The sequence below is a fragment of the Saimiri boliviensis genome, chromosome 14 (genome assembly GCF_048565385.1).
Source record: "Saimiri boliviensis isolate mSaiBol1 chromosome 14, mSaiBol1.pri, whole genome shotgun sequence".
NCBI lineage: Eukaryota > Metazoa > Chordata > Mammalia > Primates > Cebidae > Saimiri > Saimiri boliviensis.
The window spans coordinates 41548543-41565026 of NC_133462.1; the positions used below are offsets into that span (position 1 = coordinate 41548543).

The 16484-nt window shown below is 53.8% G+C and overlaps 1 protein-coding gene across 3 annotated transcripts in view; it reads left to right on the forward strand.

The window, feature by feature from the left end:
* The first annotated feature begins 1603 nt into the window (after positions 1-1603).
* Positions 1604-16484, forward strand: part of PLIN3 (perilipin 3) — a 28376-nt gene continuing 13495 nt past the window's right edge. The window contains exons 1-6 of one of the 3 annotated variants that reach the window (XM_074384764.1): positions 1604-1673; positions 2466-2582; positions 7034-7116; positions 10101-10299; positions 10458-10540; positions 14057-14342. In XM_074384764.1, coding sequence (XP_074240865.1) covers positions 2555-2582; positions 7034-7116; positions 10101-10299; positions 10458-10540; positions 14057-14342 — 679 coding nt within the window. In that variant the 5' untranslated portion in view covers positions 1604-1673; positions 2466-2554. Of the gene's footprint in view, positions 1674-2465; positions 2583-6962; positions 7117-10100; positions 10300-10457; positions 10541-14056; positions 14343-16484 lie in introns of all 3 variants that reach the window. The other 2 variants (XM_074384765.1, XM_039465738.2) reach the window with 2 other exon arrangements.

Genomic DNA, 16484 nt, shown 5'->3' on the forward strand with positions numbered 1-16484 from the left:
GAAGGTCAGGCCAGAGGCTGGATGAGTTCACTGTGGTGGTTCAAGTCCCTCATATAGCTGGGCTGGGCCAGGCATGGTGGCTCATACCTGTGATCCTGACACTCTGAGAGGCCCAGGCAGATCACTTGAGGTCAGGGGTTCAAGACCAGCCTGGGCCAGGTGTGGTGGCTCACACCTGTAATCCAAGCACTTCGGAGGCCAAGGTGGGCGGATCACCTGAGGTTGGGAGTTCAACACCTGCCTGACCAACACGGTGAAACTCTGTCTTTTTAAAAACAAAACAAAACAAAACAAACAAACAAACAGAAAAGACCAGACTGGCCAATATGGTGAAACCCTGTCTCTACTAAAAATACAAAAATTAGGCCGGGCGCGGTGGCCCAAGCCTGTAATCCCAGCACTTTGGGAGGCCGAGGCGGGTGGATCACGAGGTCAAGAGATCAAGACCATCCTGGTCAACATGGTGAAACCCCGTCTCTACTAAAAACACAAAAACTTAGCTGGGCATGGTGGCGCGTGCTTGTAATCTCAGCTACTCAAGAGGCTGAGGCAGGAGAACTGCCTGAACCCAGGAGGCGGAGGTTGCGGTGAGCCGAGATCACGCCATTGCACTCCAGCCTGGGTAACAAGAGCGAAACTCCTTCTAAAAAAAAAAAAAAAAAAAAAAAAAAAAAAATTAGCTGGGTGTGGTAGGTGTGTCTCTAATCTCAGCTACTCAGGAGGCTGAGGCCTCATTCACTCGCTTGAACCCAGGAGATGGCGGCTGCAGTGAGCTGAGATCCAGTCACTGCACTCCAGGCTGGGCGACAGAGGGAGACTGTGCTACAAACAAACAAAAAACGTAGGCCAGGCGAGGTGGCTCATGCCTGTAGTCATCCCAGCAGTTTGTGTGGCTGAGGCAGGCAGATCACCTGAGGTCAGGAGTTTGAAACCAGCCTGGCCAACAAGGTGAAACCTGTCTCTACTGAAAATACAAAAATTAGTCGGGTGAGGTAGCATGCACCTGTAATCCCAGCTACTCGGGAGGCTGAGGCTGGAGAATCTCTGGAACCTGGGAGGTTCCCACTGAAGGCTGCAGTGAGCCGAGATGGCGCCACTGCTCTCCAGCCTGGGCGACAGAGCAAGACTCCGTCTCAAAAAAAAAAAAAAAAAAGATATATATATATATGGCTGGGTTGGAGCCCAGGGTGGAGGGCGTGGCCCTTGACGCGCTGGCGGGGGTCGCCCCGCAACTCTCCCTGGGTTCTGGCAACCTCAGTTTGGCCATAGGGGAAATGGGCGACCTGGGGAACCGCAGCACCCGTTTTGTGCCTCCTGATGGCACTCACCTCCCAATGCCAACTCCATAGGGTCCTCAGCTGCGGCGGGGGCGTCCCTCGGCTGGGACGGGCGTGGTCCACGAGTGCCCACTCCCCCCCAGAGGCAGGGCGCGGAGTCCTTCCCGGACTTCGTCAGTGACTCGGAGAGGGCGGGGCTTGTGGAGGCGGGGCAGAGAGGAGGGGGCGGGCCTGGCTCGGGCATTCCCTCAATCTGATTGGTCCTCCGGCCCGTCACTCCCGGGAGCCCCCTCCCACCCTACGACGCGGTAAAAGCCAGCCCCGCCCCGGCTCGGACGGTTTCCAGGCTGGTCTTGGAGTCGTGGCCGCTGTGCCTGGGACGTCCCGCTGACCGCGGTGAGTGGCGGGGGCGCCCCAATTGAGCTGGGGGGGGAAATCACCGAATCCTGGGCACCCCAGGGGCGGAGGGGTCTTGGAGGGCCTTTCCGGGAGTGGGATTTGCTGGACTCTGCGGCCTGGGGAGGGGTCTTCAGCCCGGGCTGGTCACCCTTCCCCCGCAGGAAAATCTAACTTCTGCTACCAAGCTCAGACTTTGAAACTCTCTTCTCACTTCCTGGGACTTTTGAGGGGCGAAAGGGCACCCCCCTAGAAGGGGTGCTATTGAGGGGGGGTGGGCTAAATACCGCCCCCACCACCGGGTTGGCTCTATATTTGGAACAGTGTGCTTGCTTTTGGAAACGCAGTTTGCTTGTTCGTTTCCTCCTGCGGGCAGAAACTCCGCCCTCCCTTCCGGGGTCTTCAGAGACACCCCCTCCCCACCGCAAAGCCACCTCCACTACAGTTGGTTTTGCCACTGGGGGTTTGCCCCAGCTCCTGGCGCCCCCAACTGATTCTGGGGAGGTCTTGCGCAAATCCTGCCGCCTTCCCTCGGGTGGGCGTGGCAGCGAGATGATTTAGAAGTAGGAAGGCGTCCCCTTAACTCTGGAGTTCTTGTCCCGACCGGGCCTGGCAGTGGGACCTGGGGCTCTTGGAGTTTTGGAAGTCAGTCTTAGCATGCCGGGAAGTTGCTGTATGGCTGTGTCTGGCCGGGAGCTCCCCTTCTGGAGCCAGTGGCCAAACAGGCCATTGACCCCCTCAAGGCTTTCAGAGGGTGTTGACTTCTGCAATGGCGGCCCTTGTTTAAACCAGTTCCAGGAGGTCATGGTGGACAAAGGGGACGGGAGGAAGCTGCCTGAGTCCTAAGTGGGACTTGAGAATCTCTCGAGGCCAGGACTTCGATGCCTGATCACCTGGCCCCCTGCCCAGGTGAGCTCAGAAAGTGAAGAGCATAGATTAGGCAATGGTCATGAGAGGCGGGTGTGTCTCCTCACCTGACTTCCCAGTTGGGGGACTTTTGTATCTAGTAGGAAGCTGGTTCCTGCCTGGCTTCACCTCTTTGTTCATGGAAGCCAGAGTAGGGTGAGATGGATTTTTTTTTTTTTTTTTTTTGAAACGGAGTCTCGCTCTGTCACCCAGGCTGGAGTGCGGTGGCACAATCTTGGCCCACTACAACCCCTGCCTCCCAGGCTCAAGTGATTCTCCTGCCTCAGACTCCTGAGTAGCTGGGATTATGGCGCGCCACCATGCCCGGCTAATTTTTATATTGTTAGTACAGGCAGGGTTTCACCTTGTTGGTGAGGCAGGTCTTGAACTTCTGACCTCGTGATCCGCCCGCCTTGCCACCCTTAGTGCAGGCGTGAGCCACTGTGTTCAGCCACGGTGAGATGGTTTATGGAGCCCTTAATGTGTGCCAGGCAGAGAGCTGAGCTTCCCCAGAGCAGCGTCTCCTCCACTCCACAGGGACTCTCGGCTCTTGTGAGACACTTGTACCCATTTCACAGATCTGGCAAGCTAGGCTTCTAGGGAATGCTGCCTTCCCAAGCTCCTATTCCTAGTGAGTTGGCAAGCTGGGATTATAACCCAGACTGGGCTGGGCATGATGGCTCATGTCCTGTAATCCCAGCACTTTGGGAGGCCAAGGTGGGCAGATCATTTGAGGTCAGGAGTTTGAGACCACCAGCCTGGCCAACATGGTGAAACCCCGCCTCTACTAAAAATATAAAAATTACCCAGATGTGGTGGTGGGAGCCTGTAAGCCCAGCTACTCAGGAGGCTGAGGCAGGAGAATCTCTTGAACCCCGGAGGCGGAGGTTGCAGTGAGCTGAGATCACGTCACTGCACTCCAGCCTGGGCAACAGAGCAAAACTCCATCACACACACACACACACACACACACACACACAAAGGAAAAATAAATAAAAAAGAACCCAGTCTGGACTCCAGATCTAGTGCTCTCAAAACATCATTTGCTGGGTTCTGCTTAGGAAATGTCAAAGCAAAGCTGCCAGGAGGCTGGGCCTCTTTCCTCTGGGAAGAAATGCTCAGAGTCAAGGTCACAGGTTTTTACGCTTACAGTGGAACTCCCCAGGAAAGCAGTCTGTAAGGCAGCCACGACCTTTAGCCCAGTTTTTTTCTTTTTTTCGGGGATGGAGTCTCCCTCTGTCACCCATGCTGGAGTACAGTGGCGTGATCTTGGCTGACTGCAACCTCCCCCTCCCAGGTTCAAGTGATTCTTCTGCCCAGCCTCCCAAGTAGCTGGGAATCACAAGTGCTCGCCACCACGATTGGCTAATTTTTGTATTTTTAGTAGAGACAGAGTTTCACTATGGTGACCAGACTGGTCTCAAACTCCTGACCTCATGCTACAACCGCCTCAGCCTCCCATAGTGCTAGGATTATAAGGCTACATTTAGTCTTTTGTTTGTTTTCTTTCTTTTTTTTTTTTTTTTTTTTTTTTGAGACGGAGTTTCGCCCTTGTTACCCAGGCTGGAGTGCAATGGCGCAATCTCGGCTCACTGCAACCTCCGCCTCCTGGGGTCAGGCAGTTCTCCTGCCTCAGCCTCCTGAGTAGCTGGGATTACAGGCACGTGCCACCATGCCCAGCTAATTTTTTACACTTTTAGTAGAGACGGGGTTTCACCATGTTGACCAGGATGGTCTCGATCTCTCGACCTCGTGATCCACCCGCCTCGGCTTCCCAAAGTGCTGGGATTACAGGCTTGAGCCACCGCGCCCGGCCGAGACAGTCTTGCTCTGTCGCCTAGGCTGGAGTGCAGTGGTGCTATCTCGGCTCACTGCAACCTCCACCTCCCGAATTCAGGTGATTTTCCTGCCTCAGCCTCCAGAGTAGCTGGGATTACTATACTTTAAGACGTCTGCCACCATGCCAGGCTAATTTTTGTATTTTTAGTAGAGGCAGGGTTTCACCATGTTGGCCAGGCTGGTCTCACCCTCCTGACCTCAGATGATCCTCCCACCTTGGACTCCCAAAGTGCTGGGATTATGGGTGTGAGCCAGCATGCTGGGCCCATGTCAGTTACATTTAAATCTCATTCGTCCACTGCATTGGGATACACTTGTTATTTGTTTCTTTTCTTTTCTTTTCTTTTTTTTGAGAGGGAGTTTTGCTCTTGTTTCCCAGGCTGGAGTGCAGTGGCGCTGTCTCGGCTCATCAAAACCTCTGCGTCCCGGGTTCAAGCGAGTCTCCTGCCTCAGCCTCCTGAGTAGCTGGGATTATAGGTGTTAGCCACCACACTCAGCTACTTTTTTTTTTTTGAGACAGAGTTTCACTCTTGTTACCCAGGCTGGAGTGCAATGGCGCGATCTCGGCTCACCGCAACCTCCGCCTCCTGGGTTCAGGCAATTCTCCGGCCTCAGCCTCCTAAGTTTTTGTATTTTTAGTAGAGACGGGGTTTCACCATGTTGACCAGGATGGTCTCGATCTCTTGACCTTGTGATCCACCCGCCTCGGCCTCCCAAAGTGCTGGGATTACAGGCGTGAGCCACCGTGCCCGACCTCAGCTACTTTTTATATTTTTAGTGGAGATAGGGTTTCTCCATGTTGGTCAGGCTGGTCTCGAACTCACAACCTCAGGTGATCCACCTGCCTCAGCCTCCCAAAGTGCTGGGATTACAGGTGTGAGCCACTGCACTCTGCTAACACTTGTTGTTTTCTTATTCCCCTTTTGCTGGGCACCCACGTTTCCAGTATCACACTGTGGCAGGTCCACACACCTCTGTCCATGTGGAAATCCAGGTGTGGGATATTCCCCTGAAGTGAGGTTTCTGGGTCAAGGGGAAGATGGCTCTTGGAACGTGACAGTGATTGGCAAATTGTCCTCTATAGAGGTTTTAGGTCACACCTGGCTTTCTGGAGTACAGGTGACACAAGTGAGCCCTGGGGGCTGTTCCCAAGCCTTGCTCCCTGACGTGAATCCCAGGGACCAGCTGCGTCAACACTGCCTGGGAGCCTTTGAAAAATGCAGAGTCGCCCAGCGTGGTGGCTCAAGCCTGTAATCCCAGCACTTTGGGAGGCCGAGGCGGGTGGATCACGAGGTCAACAGATCGAGACCATCCTGGTCAACATGGTGAAACCCCGTCTCTACGAAAAATACAAAAAAATTAGCTGGGCTTGGTGGCGCGCACCTGTAATCCCGGCTACTCAGGAGGCTGAGGCAGGAGAATTGCCTGAACCCAGGAGGCGGAGGTTGCGGTGAGCCGAGATCGCGCCATTGCACTCCAGCCTGGGTAACAAGAGCGAAACTCCGTCTCAAAAAAAAAAAAAGAAAAGAAAAGAAAAAAAAAGAAAAATGCAGAGTCAGGCTAGGCATGGTTCTGTACGCCTGTAATCCCAGCCCTTTGGAAGGCCAAGTCAAGAGGATTGTTTGAGACCGGGAACTTTAGACCAGCCTTGGCAACACAGCAAGATACCATCTCTGCCAAAAAGAAAAAATTAATTAGGGGTGGTGGCAGGTGCCTGCAGTCCTAGTGACTTGGGAGGCTGAGGCAGGAGGATCCCTTAAGCCCAGGAGTTGGAGGCTGCAGTGAGCTGTGATTATGATTGCACCGCTGTGCTCCAGCCTAGGTGACAGAGCAAGATGATATCTGATTTTTTTTTTTTTTTTTACTCCATCTCGGCTCACTGCAACCTCTTCCTGGGTTCAAGGGATTCTCCTACCTCAGCCTCCTGAGTAGCTGGGATTACAGGCATGTGCCACCATGCCTGGCTAATTTTTATATTTTTTTAGTAGAGATGGGGTTTCACTATGTTGGTAGGCTGGTCCCAAACTCATGATCCACCCGCCTTGGCTTCCCAAAGTGCTGGGATTATTGGTGTGAGCCACCGTGCCCGACCAAGACCGTCTCTAATGAAAAAAAAAGAAAGGGCCAGGTGCGGTGGCTCATGCCTGTAATCCCAACACTTTGAGAGGCCGAGGTGGGTGGATCACGAGATCAGGAGTTTGAGACTAACCCGGCCAACATGGTGAAACCTTGTCTCTACTAAAAATACAAAAATTAGCTGGACATGGTGGCTCACACCTGTAATCCCAGCTGCTTGGGAGGCTGAGGCAGGAGAATCACTTGAACCCAGGAGGCAGAGGTTGCAGTGAGTCGAGATCGCGCCCCTACACTCCAGCCTAGGTGACATAGTGAGACTCTGTCTCCAAAGATAAAAAAAAAGAAAGGAAAAAAAAGAATCAGCACTTGCTATAGAACAGAGTCCACAGGTCACCCTTGTGCCTGCTAAGGACTGAGAGGCATGGCTGTAAGTTACCATGGGGTGTTGGTGTGAACCCTGTCTTCTAGCTGCAGCGTGGGTCTGGACTTTCTCCCGGAAGGCGGGGCCAGGCAGGCTGTATCTGTTCCTCTATCCACAGTGTCTGCTGCAGAGACCATGTCTGCCAACGGGGCAGAGGCTGATGCCAGCACCCAGGTGACAGCAGGAGAACCGGTACAGCAGGTGAGGAAGGACCAGGAGCAGGGACTGCCTCAACCCTGTGACTCCTGAGCAATGAGGGTTCCCATGCTAAGGTGCTCTGGCGGAGAGCCCGGGATCTGCCCACAGCTCATGGAGCCAGAGGGATTTATTCCTCAGCCAGGTATACACCACTCACGGGTGTCCCTGGTTCTGCGGGGGGGAATCTCAAAGGCCCTTGGAGGGCCTGGGGGGACAGGGTTCTGTCTGAAACTACCTGCCCTCCCCAACCCCTCAGCCAAATCATCCTCATCTCTGAAGTTTCTCTTTGGGACCTCCGAGGAAGACAATTTCCACTCCAAGTCTCTCCTCCTCGTGTTATTTTATTTTCTATATATAGTTTTTGAGATGGAGTCTCGCTCTGTGGCCCAGGCTGGGGTGCAGTGGTGCCATCTCGGCTCACTGCAACCTCCACCTCCCGGGTTCAAGCGGTTCTCCTGCCTCAGCCTCCTGAGTAGCTGGAATTACAGGTGCCCGCCACCACACCCGGCTACTTTTTGTATTTTTAGTAGAGACCGGGTTTCACCATGTTGGTCAGGCTGGTCTTGAACTCCTGACTTTAAGTGATCCGCCTGCCCTGGCCTCACAAAGTGCTGGGATTACAGTTGTGAGCCACCGTGTCTGGCCTGTATTTTATTTTTTGAGATGGGGCCTTGCTCTAGTCACCCAGGCTAGAGTGCAGTGGCGTGATCGTAGCTCACTACAACCTCACCCTCCTGTGCTCAAGCATCAGTATATATATATATATATATATTTTTTTTTTTTTTTTTTTGAGACGGAGTTTCGCTCTTGTTACCCAGGCTGGAGTGCAATGGTGCGATCTCGTCTCACTGCAACCTCCGCCTCCTGGGTTCAAGCAATTCTTCTGCCTCAGCCTCCTGAGTAGCTGGGATTACAGGCACGCGCCACCATGCCCAGCTAATTTTGTGTATTTTTAGTAGAGACGGGGTTTCACCATGTTGACCAAGATGGTCTCGATCTCTTGACCTCGTGATCCACCCACCTCAGCCTCCCAAAGTGCTGGGATTACAGGTGTGAGCCACCGCACCCAGCCTTTTTTTTTTTTTTTTTTTTTTTTTTTGAGATGGAGTTTTGCTCTTGTTACCCAGGCTGGAGTGCAATGGCGTGATCTCAGCTCACCGCAACCTCCGCCTCCTGGGTTCAGGCAATTCTTCTGCCTCAGCCTCCTGAGTAGCTGGGATTACAGGCACGCACCACCATGCCCAGCTAATTTTGTGTATTTTCAGTAGAGACGGGGTTTCACCATGTTGACCAGGATGGTCTCGATCTCTTGACCTCGTGATCCACCCACCTTGGCCTCCACATATTAACACTTTAAAGAAACAATTCCCACAGTTAGGAGAGTGTTAGTTCACTCACAGCAGTTCCCGCCTAGCAAGACCAGCACAGAGCACTCTACGATTTACACTCACTTCAATCCTTTTGCAACGCCCAGAGGCTTCTTCACTCAGCCTCATGTCTCTAATTCCCTCCCTAATGGGCCTGATACCTTTTATGACTGATGAGTCCGGCTGGACACATCTACACACACAGACACAGATCCGATGGCTCTCCTTCCAATTCAAAACCATAAGCAAAAGCTTCCAAGGTCACAGAGAGAGCTACCTTCCAAAGTGCCAATCTGGCACCCGTGGGTGATCAGGGCACACTTCTACCCAAAATGGGGTGGGCTGCTTTCCGGGGTTCAATCTTAGCAAATTCAGTGGTCCGGAATTCCCCAAATACTCGTTCCTCCTCAGCGTTCAGCCACTGGGTGGATCCGGTCTGCAGGGCCTCCCTGCTCCGCTCTGGTGAAGCTTTTCCACCAGGCAAATACCTGCCCGGGAGCGCTCTCAGGATGTGTCACCCCAGGGAGCAGGAGTCCCCCTGCAGGGATGCTTCACAGGGCTAAGCAAACCACCTAAGAGACTTTTTCCCGCCGTCTGCTATCCCAGACTCGCTTCCCGGCCAACGCACCAAAATGTAGCAGGAGCGGCCGCGGGAAACAGATTTCTCAGACACCGAGTATAGGAGGAAGAAGGGTTTATTCGGCCGGGAGCAAGGTGGCATAGTTGCCTAACAGCCAAGCTCCGGGACTCTTGTCCTTTATCACCACCTGGCACATGGTTGGGATAAAACACAGGCTCATAGGCCGGGCGCGGTGGCTCACGCCTCTAATCCAAGCACTTTGGGAGGCCAAGGCGGGTGGATCATGAGGTCAACAGATCGAGACCATCCTGGCCAACATGGTGAAACCCTGTATTTTTGTACTAAAAATACAAAAATTTACCAGGTGTGGTGGCACATGCTGATATTCTCAGCTACTCAGGAGCCTGAGGCAGAAGAATTGCTTGAACTCGGGAGGCAGAGGTTGCAGTGAGCCAGGATTCTGCCATTGCACTCCAGCCTGGTGACAGAGCGAGACTCCGTCTCAAAAAAACAGAAAGGGCGGATTCACATCCATGGGCTGTGTTAAAGGAAGCATGTGAGAGCCGGGCACGGTGGCTCATGCCTGTAATCCCAGCACTTTGGGAGGCTGAGGCGGGTGGATCACGAGGTCAAGAGGTCGAGACCATCCTGGTCAACATGGTGAAACCCCGTCTCTACTAAAAATACAAAAAATTAGCTGGGCATGGTGGCGCGTGCCTGTAATCCCAGCTACTCAGGAGGCTGAGGCAGAAGAATTGCCTGAACCCGGGAGGCGGAGGTTGTGGTGAGCCGAGATCGCGCCATTGCACTCCAGCCTGGGTAACAAGAGCGAAACTCTGTCTCAAAAAAAAAAAAAAAAAAAAAGCATGTGACAAAGTACCAAGATTCCTGACTTGTGCTCCCAACTGGAATGCAATGTGTGGGTGAGCCGAGCCGTTTCGCCGGCTGGGAGTGAGAGTAAAACTGCAGGGCACCCCGAGTTCCGGCCGAGCCCCCCATCTTTCCCTGCCCGGTCTGCCGGAGCTGCTTGTCTTCTGTAGCCAAGTGTGGTGGACCGCGTGGCCAACATGCCCCTCATCAGTTCCACCTGTGACATGGTGTCCGCGGCCTATGCGTCCACCAAGGACAGCCACCCGCATGTCAAGACCGTCTGCGACGCGGCCGAGAAGGGAGTGCGGACCCTCACGGCAGCCGCTGTCAGCGGGGCGCAGCCCATCCTCTCCAAGCTGGAGCCACAGAGTGGGTGAAGTCCCAGAGAGCACTGAATCCCCCTCCTGGCTGATTCCCCGGGTTGGGGGTTGGGGGTCTGCCCAGTGTTTAGTCCTGGCCCGTGGAACCGTTCCTGGGTGACCTTCCGACAGTCACATTTGCATCTTGCTTAATTTGTTTTTTGGCAGTTGCATCAGCCAGCGAATTAGCCCACAGGGGGCTGGACAAGTTGGAGGAGAACCTCCCCATCCTGCAGCAGCCCACTGAGAAGGTAACGCGCGACGTCTGCCCTCGGGGCTCTTACCAGGCGGGGACCTACTTGGTGGTAGAGTGCCCTGGTTCCATCTTTTTCTTTTCTTTTTTTACTTTTTTTTTTTTCTTTTTTTTTTTTTTGAGACAGAGTTTCGCTCTTGTTACCCGGGCTGGAGTGCAATGGCACGATCTCGGCTCACCGCAACCTCCGCCTCCTGGGTTCAGGCAATTCTCCTGCCTCAGCCTCCTGAGTAGCTGGGATTACAGGCACGCGCCACCATGCCCAGCTAATGTTTTGTATTTTTAGTAGAGATGGGGTTTCACCATGTTCATCAGGATGGTCTCGATCTCTCAACCTCATGATCCACCCGCCTCGGCCTCCCAAAGTGCTGGGATTACAGGCTTGAGCCACCGTGCCCGGCGCACCTTTTTTTTCCTTTGAGACAAGCTCTTGCTCTGTTGCCCGGGTTGGAGTGCAGTGGCGTGATCTCAGCTCACTGCAGCCTCGGCCTCCTAGGCTTAGGCAATCCTTCCAGCTCTCAGCCTCCTGAGAAGCTGGGAGTACAGGTGTGCACCACTGCCCCCGGCTAATTTTTTAATCTTTTGGAGGGATGGGGTCTTGCTATTTGCCCAGGCTGGTCTCAGACTCCTGGGCTAGCTGGGTGCGGTGGCTTATGCTTAATGCATGTAATCCCAGCACTTTGGGGGACTGAGTTGGGCAGATCACAAGATCAGGAGTTTGATAACAGCGTGGCCAACATGGTGAAACCCTGTCTCTACTAAAAATAAAAAATTAGGCGTGATGGCGCATGCCTGTAATCCAGGCTCCTCGGGAGGCTGAGGCAGGAGAATTGCTTGAACCCAGGAGGCGGAGGTTGCAGTGAGCCAAGATCCTGCCACTTCACTGCAGCCTGGATGGACAACAGAACGAGACTCCATCTCAGAAAAAAAAAAAAAACAAAAAACAGAAAGCAGACTCCTGGCCTCAAGCTATCCTCCTGCCTCGGCTTCCCAAAGTGTTGGGATTGCAGTCCTGAGCCACTGTGCCAGGCCACACTTGCCCCTTATCAGCAAAGGCCAGTCGTGGGCTTGGCCAAGGGAGGCTGGATGCCGGTGAGTTCACAGGAAGATGGGAGCCCCCATCTCAGGGCCAGGCCTTTTCATTCTCTTTCTCTCCCTCTGATAACATGAGAGGCCAACATTCCTTGTGTTTATGGAAGGGATAAGCTCAGGGTGAATTCTTCAAGGTCATTGAACGGAGCAGCAGCTGGGAGCTCTCTTTGTTTTTGGAGACGGAGTCTCACTCTGTTACCCAGGCTGGAGCACGCAGTGGCGCAATCTCCGCTCACTGCAACCTCCGCCCCCCAAGGTTCAAGTTCAAGCGATTCTGCTGTCTCAGCCTCCCAAGTAGCTGGGATTACAGGCACCTGCCACCACGCCCAGCTAATTTTTGTATTTTTTAGGAGACACGGGGTCTCACCATCTTGGCAGGTTTGTCTAGAGCTCCTGACCTTGTGATCCGCCCACTTCAGCCTCCCAAAGTGCTGGGATTATAGGTGTGAGCCACCATGTCCGGCCAGCTCTGTTTTTTTGCGATGAATTCTCCCTCCATCACCCAGGCTGGAGTCCGGTGGTGTGATCTTGGCTCACTGCAACCTCTGCTCCCTGGGGTGCAAGTGATTCTCCTGCCTCAGACTCCCGAGTAGTTAGGCACCCGCCACCAGCCCTGGCTAATTTTTGTATTTTTAGTAGAGATGGGGTTTTACCATGTTGGCCAGACTGGTCTCGAACTCCTGACCTCAGGTGCCTCCTCAAGTGCTGGGATTCCAGGCATGAGCCACAACGCCCAAGCCAATTTTTGTATTTTTTGTAGAGGTGAGGTCTTGCTATGTTGCCCAGGCTGGTCTCCAACTTTTGGGCCCAGATGATCCTCTCGCCTCGGCCTCCCAAAGCGCAGGGATGACAGGTGTGAGCCCCCGTGCCTGGCCTGCTGTGAGCCCTGTGCTCACGGGTCTCTCCCGTGCTCACACTTGCCTGGATTGAAATCGAGCTCTGGCAACACCACCATCCCTCAGAACCTGGGGAAAGTTAACTCTTCCCAGAGGAGAAAAAAACTCACAGGGCCCAGAGCTGAGAGAGCATTGCGCCTCTCAAAAAGTCAAGAGTTTGGCCGGGCGTGGTGGCTCACACCTGCAATCCCAGCACTTTGGGAGGCTGAGGTGGGCAGATCATCAGGTCGAGGGATCGAGACCATCCTGGCCGACAGAAACCCCCGTCTCTACTAAAAACACAAAAGATTAGCTAGGTGTAGTGGCAGGTGCCTTTAGGCCCAACTACTTGGGAAGCTGAGGCAGGACAATTGCTTGAACTCAGGAGGTAAAGGTTGCAGTGAGCCGAGATCCAGCCACTGCACTCCAGCCTGGGCATCAGAGTGAGACTCTGATGAAACAAACAAAAAACCCCAAAACAACACAGTTAAAAAAACAAAACAAAACGAAAGCCCAGGCTGGGTGCGGGGGCTTATGCCTGTAATCCCTGCACTTTGAGAGGCTGAGGAGGGCAGATCACTTTAGGTCAGGAGTTCGAGACCAGCCTGGCCAACATAGTGAAACCCCGTGTCTACTAAAAATACAAAATTAGCCGGGCATGGTGGTGCTGGCCTGCAACCCAGTTACTCGGGAGGCTGAGGTGGGAGAATCGCTTGAACCTGGGAGGTGGAAGTTGCAGTGAGCCAAGATGGCACCATTGCACTCCAGCCCGGGCAACAAGAGCAAAACTCTGTCTCAAAAAAAAACAGAAAAATTAGCCGGGCGCGGTGGCTCACGCCTATAATCCCAGCACTTTGGGAGGCTGAGACGAGTGGATCACGAGGTCAAGAGATCGAGACCATCCTGGTCAACATGGTGAAACCCCGTCTCTACTAAAAAAAATACAAAAATTAGCTGGGCATGGTGGCACACGCCTGTAGTCCCAGCTACCCGGGAGGCTGAGGCAGGAGAATTGCTTGAACCCAGGAGACGGAGGTTGCGGTGAGCCGAGATCGCGCCATTGCACTCCAGCCTGGGTAACAAGAGAGAAACTCCCTCTCAAAAAAAAAAAAAAAAAAAAAAAAAAAAAAAAAACAGAAAAATTAGCCAGGCATCGCGGCGGGTTGTCTGTAATCCCAGCTACTCGGGAGGCTGAGGCAGGGGAATTGCTCCAACCCCAGAGGCAGCGGTTGCAGTGAGCCAAGATTGTGTCGCTGCATTCCAGCCTGGGTAACAGAGTGAGACCCTGTCTCAAAAAAAGAAGAAAGAAACTAGGCACAGAGAGGTAGAGTGGCTTGCCTGAAGCCACACAGCGGAGAAGCACCAAGCCAGGGACGGAGCCTCAGTAGTCTGGCTGTAGAATATGAGCTCATGACCACGACTCCAGACTCAGAGTCACCCGGAGGGAGGGCGCTTCCTGCCTTCATCTCCCTAGAGGTTGGGGTACAGCAGGGGGGTGCCCACGTGTGGCGGGAAGGCAGAGACGCTGATGGTGTCGTCTCTCCTAGGTCCTGGCAGACACCAAGGAGCTTGTGTCGTCCAAGGTGTCGGGGGCCCGAGAGATGGTGGCCAGCGCCAAGGACACAGTGAGCACCCGAGTGTCGGAGGCGGTGGGCGCCACCCGTGGTGCTGTGCAGAGCAGCGTGGACAAGACCAAGTCTGTAGTGACCGGCGGGGTCCAGTCGGTCATGGGCTCCCGCGTGGGTCAGATGGTGCTGAGTGGGGTCGACACGGTGCTGGGGAAGTCGGAGGAGTGGGTAGACAACCACCTGCCTCTCACGGACGCCGAGCTGGGTGAGTGGCCAGCGGGCTGCTCTGGGACCCCTCCCCGGGCCTCCGCACCCTGAAGCCACTGTCAGCCTTGGGTCTGTCCCTCACTGCCACCTCATCCCTGCCACCCCTCCCGGCATCTTGGAATCTCGTCACCAGCATGGGGGTCCCCTCTGTCCTGGTCCCCAGTCCCCGCCCTCCCCCACCACAGTCTCCTTCCCACAGCAGCCAGCAGAGGGTGCCTGTGAGCACCTGAGTCAGAGCCTGTCCCTCCTCTGGCCACAGCCCCCTGTGGCTCCCACCTCCCTGGGGTCAAAACCCAAGTCCTCCTCACAATCCACAAGGCTCTGCAGAACCTGCCCTGTTGTCTCCCTGCCCTCTTCCCCCTTCGCTCCCTCCGCTCCCCCATAAATATGTGACTAAACTTGAGATCTCACTTCACTCTGACAATCCTGGCATTCCTGCCAGTTCAGAATATCTCTCTGCAATCATCCCGGTCATATACTTGCACTCCCTGCACTCTTTATTTGATATTCTTCCTTATTTTATTTTATTTATTTATTTATTCTTTTTGAGACGGAGTTTCGCTCTTGTTACCCAGGCTGGAGTGCAATGGCGCGATCTCGGCTCACCGCAACCTCCGCCTCCTGGGCTCAGGCAATTCTCCTGCCTCAGCCTCCTAAGTAGCTGGGATTACAGGCACGCGCCACCACGCCCAGCTAGTTTTTTGTATTTTTAGTAGAGACGGGGTTTCACTATGTTGACCAGGATGGTCTCGATCTCTCGACCTCGTGATCCACCCGCCTCGGCCTCCCAAAGTGCTGGGATTACAGGCTGGAGCCACTGCGCCTGGCTTTTTTTTTTTTTTTTTTTTTTTTGAGATGGAGTCTCACTCTGTCACCCAGGCTAGAGTGCACTGGTGCGATATCAGCTCACTGCAACCTCCGCCTCCCGGGTTCAAGCAATTCTCCTGCCTCAGCCTCCTAAGTAGCTGGAGTTACAGGCAGCTAAATTTTGTATTTTCAGTACAGATGGGGTTTCACCATGTTGGCCAGGCTGGTCTTGAACTCCTGACCTCGTGATCCACCCAACTCGGCCTCCCAAAGTGCTGGGATTACAGGCATGAGCTACTAAGCCTGGCCACATTTTTTTGTTTTTCTCTTTTAGAGATAGCGTCTTACTCTGTTGCCTAGGCTGGAGTGCAGTGTTGCCATCATAGCTCAATGCGGCCGGAACTCTTGGGCTCACGTGAGCCTCCTACCTCAGCCTCCCGAGTAGCAAAGACTACAGACACACACCATCATGCCCAACTAATTTTTCTTTTTTTAATTTTTTGTAAAGATGGGGTCTCCCTGGCCGGGCGCGGTGGCCCAAGCCTGTAATCCCAGCACTTTGGGAGGCCAAGGCGGGTGGATCACGATGTCATGAGATCGAGGCCATCCTGGTCAACATGGTGAAACCCCATCTCTACTAAAAATACAAAAAATTAGCTGGGCATGGTGGCACGTGCCTGTAATCCCAGCTACTCAGGAGGTTGAGGCAGAATTGCTTGATCTCAGGAGGCGGAGGTTGCGGTGAGCCGAGATTGTGCCATTGCACTCCAGCCTGGGTAACAAGAGCGAAACGCCGTCTCAAAAAAAAAAAAAAAAAAAAAAGATGGGGTCTCCCTGTGTCGTCAGGAACTTCTGGGCTGGAGGGATCCTACTGCCTTATTGGGATTGGGATTTTTGCAAATAAGAAACTTAGGATATCAGCAGGGTACGGTGGCTAACGCGTATAATCCCAGCACTTTGGGAGGCTGAGGTGGGCAGATTACTTAAGGTCAGGAGTTTGAGACGAGCCTGGCCAACATGGTGAAACTCCGTCTCTACTAAAAATTCAAAAACTAGCTGGATGTGGTAGTGCCCACCTGTAATCCCAGCTACTCAGGAGGCTGAGGCAGGAGAATCATTTGAACCCGGGAGGTGGAGGTTGCAGTGAACTGAGATCATGCCACTGCACTCCAGCCTGGGCGACAGAACGAGACTCTGTCTTTAAAGAAATAAATAAATAGGCTGGGCTCAGTGGCTCACGCCTGTAATCCTAGCACTTTGGGAGGCTGAGGTGGGCAGATCACCTGAGGCTGGGAGTTCGAGACCAGCCTGACCAACATGGAGAAACCCCGTC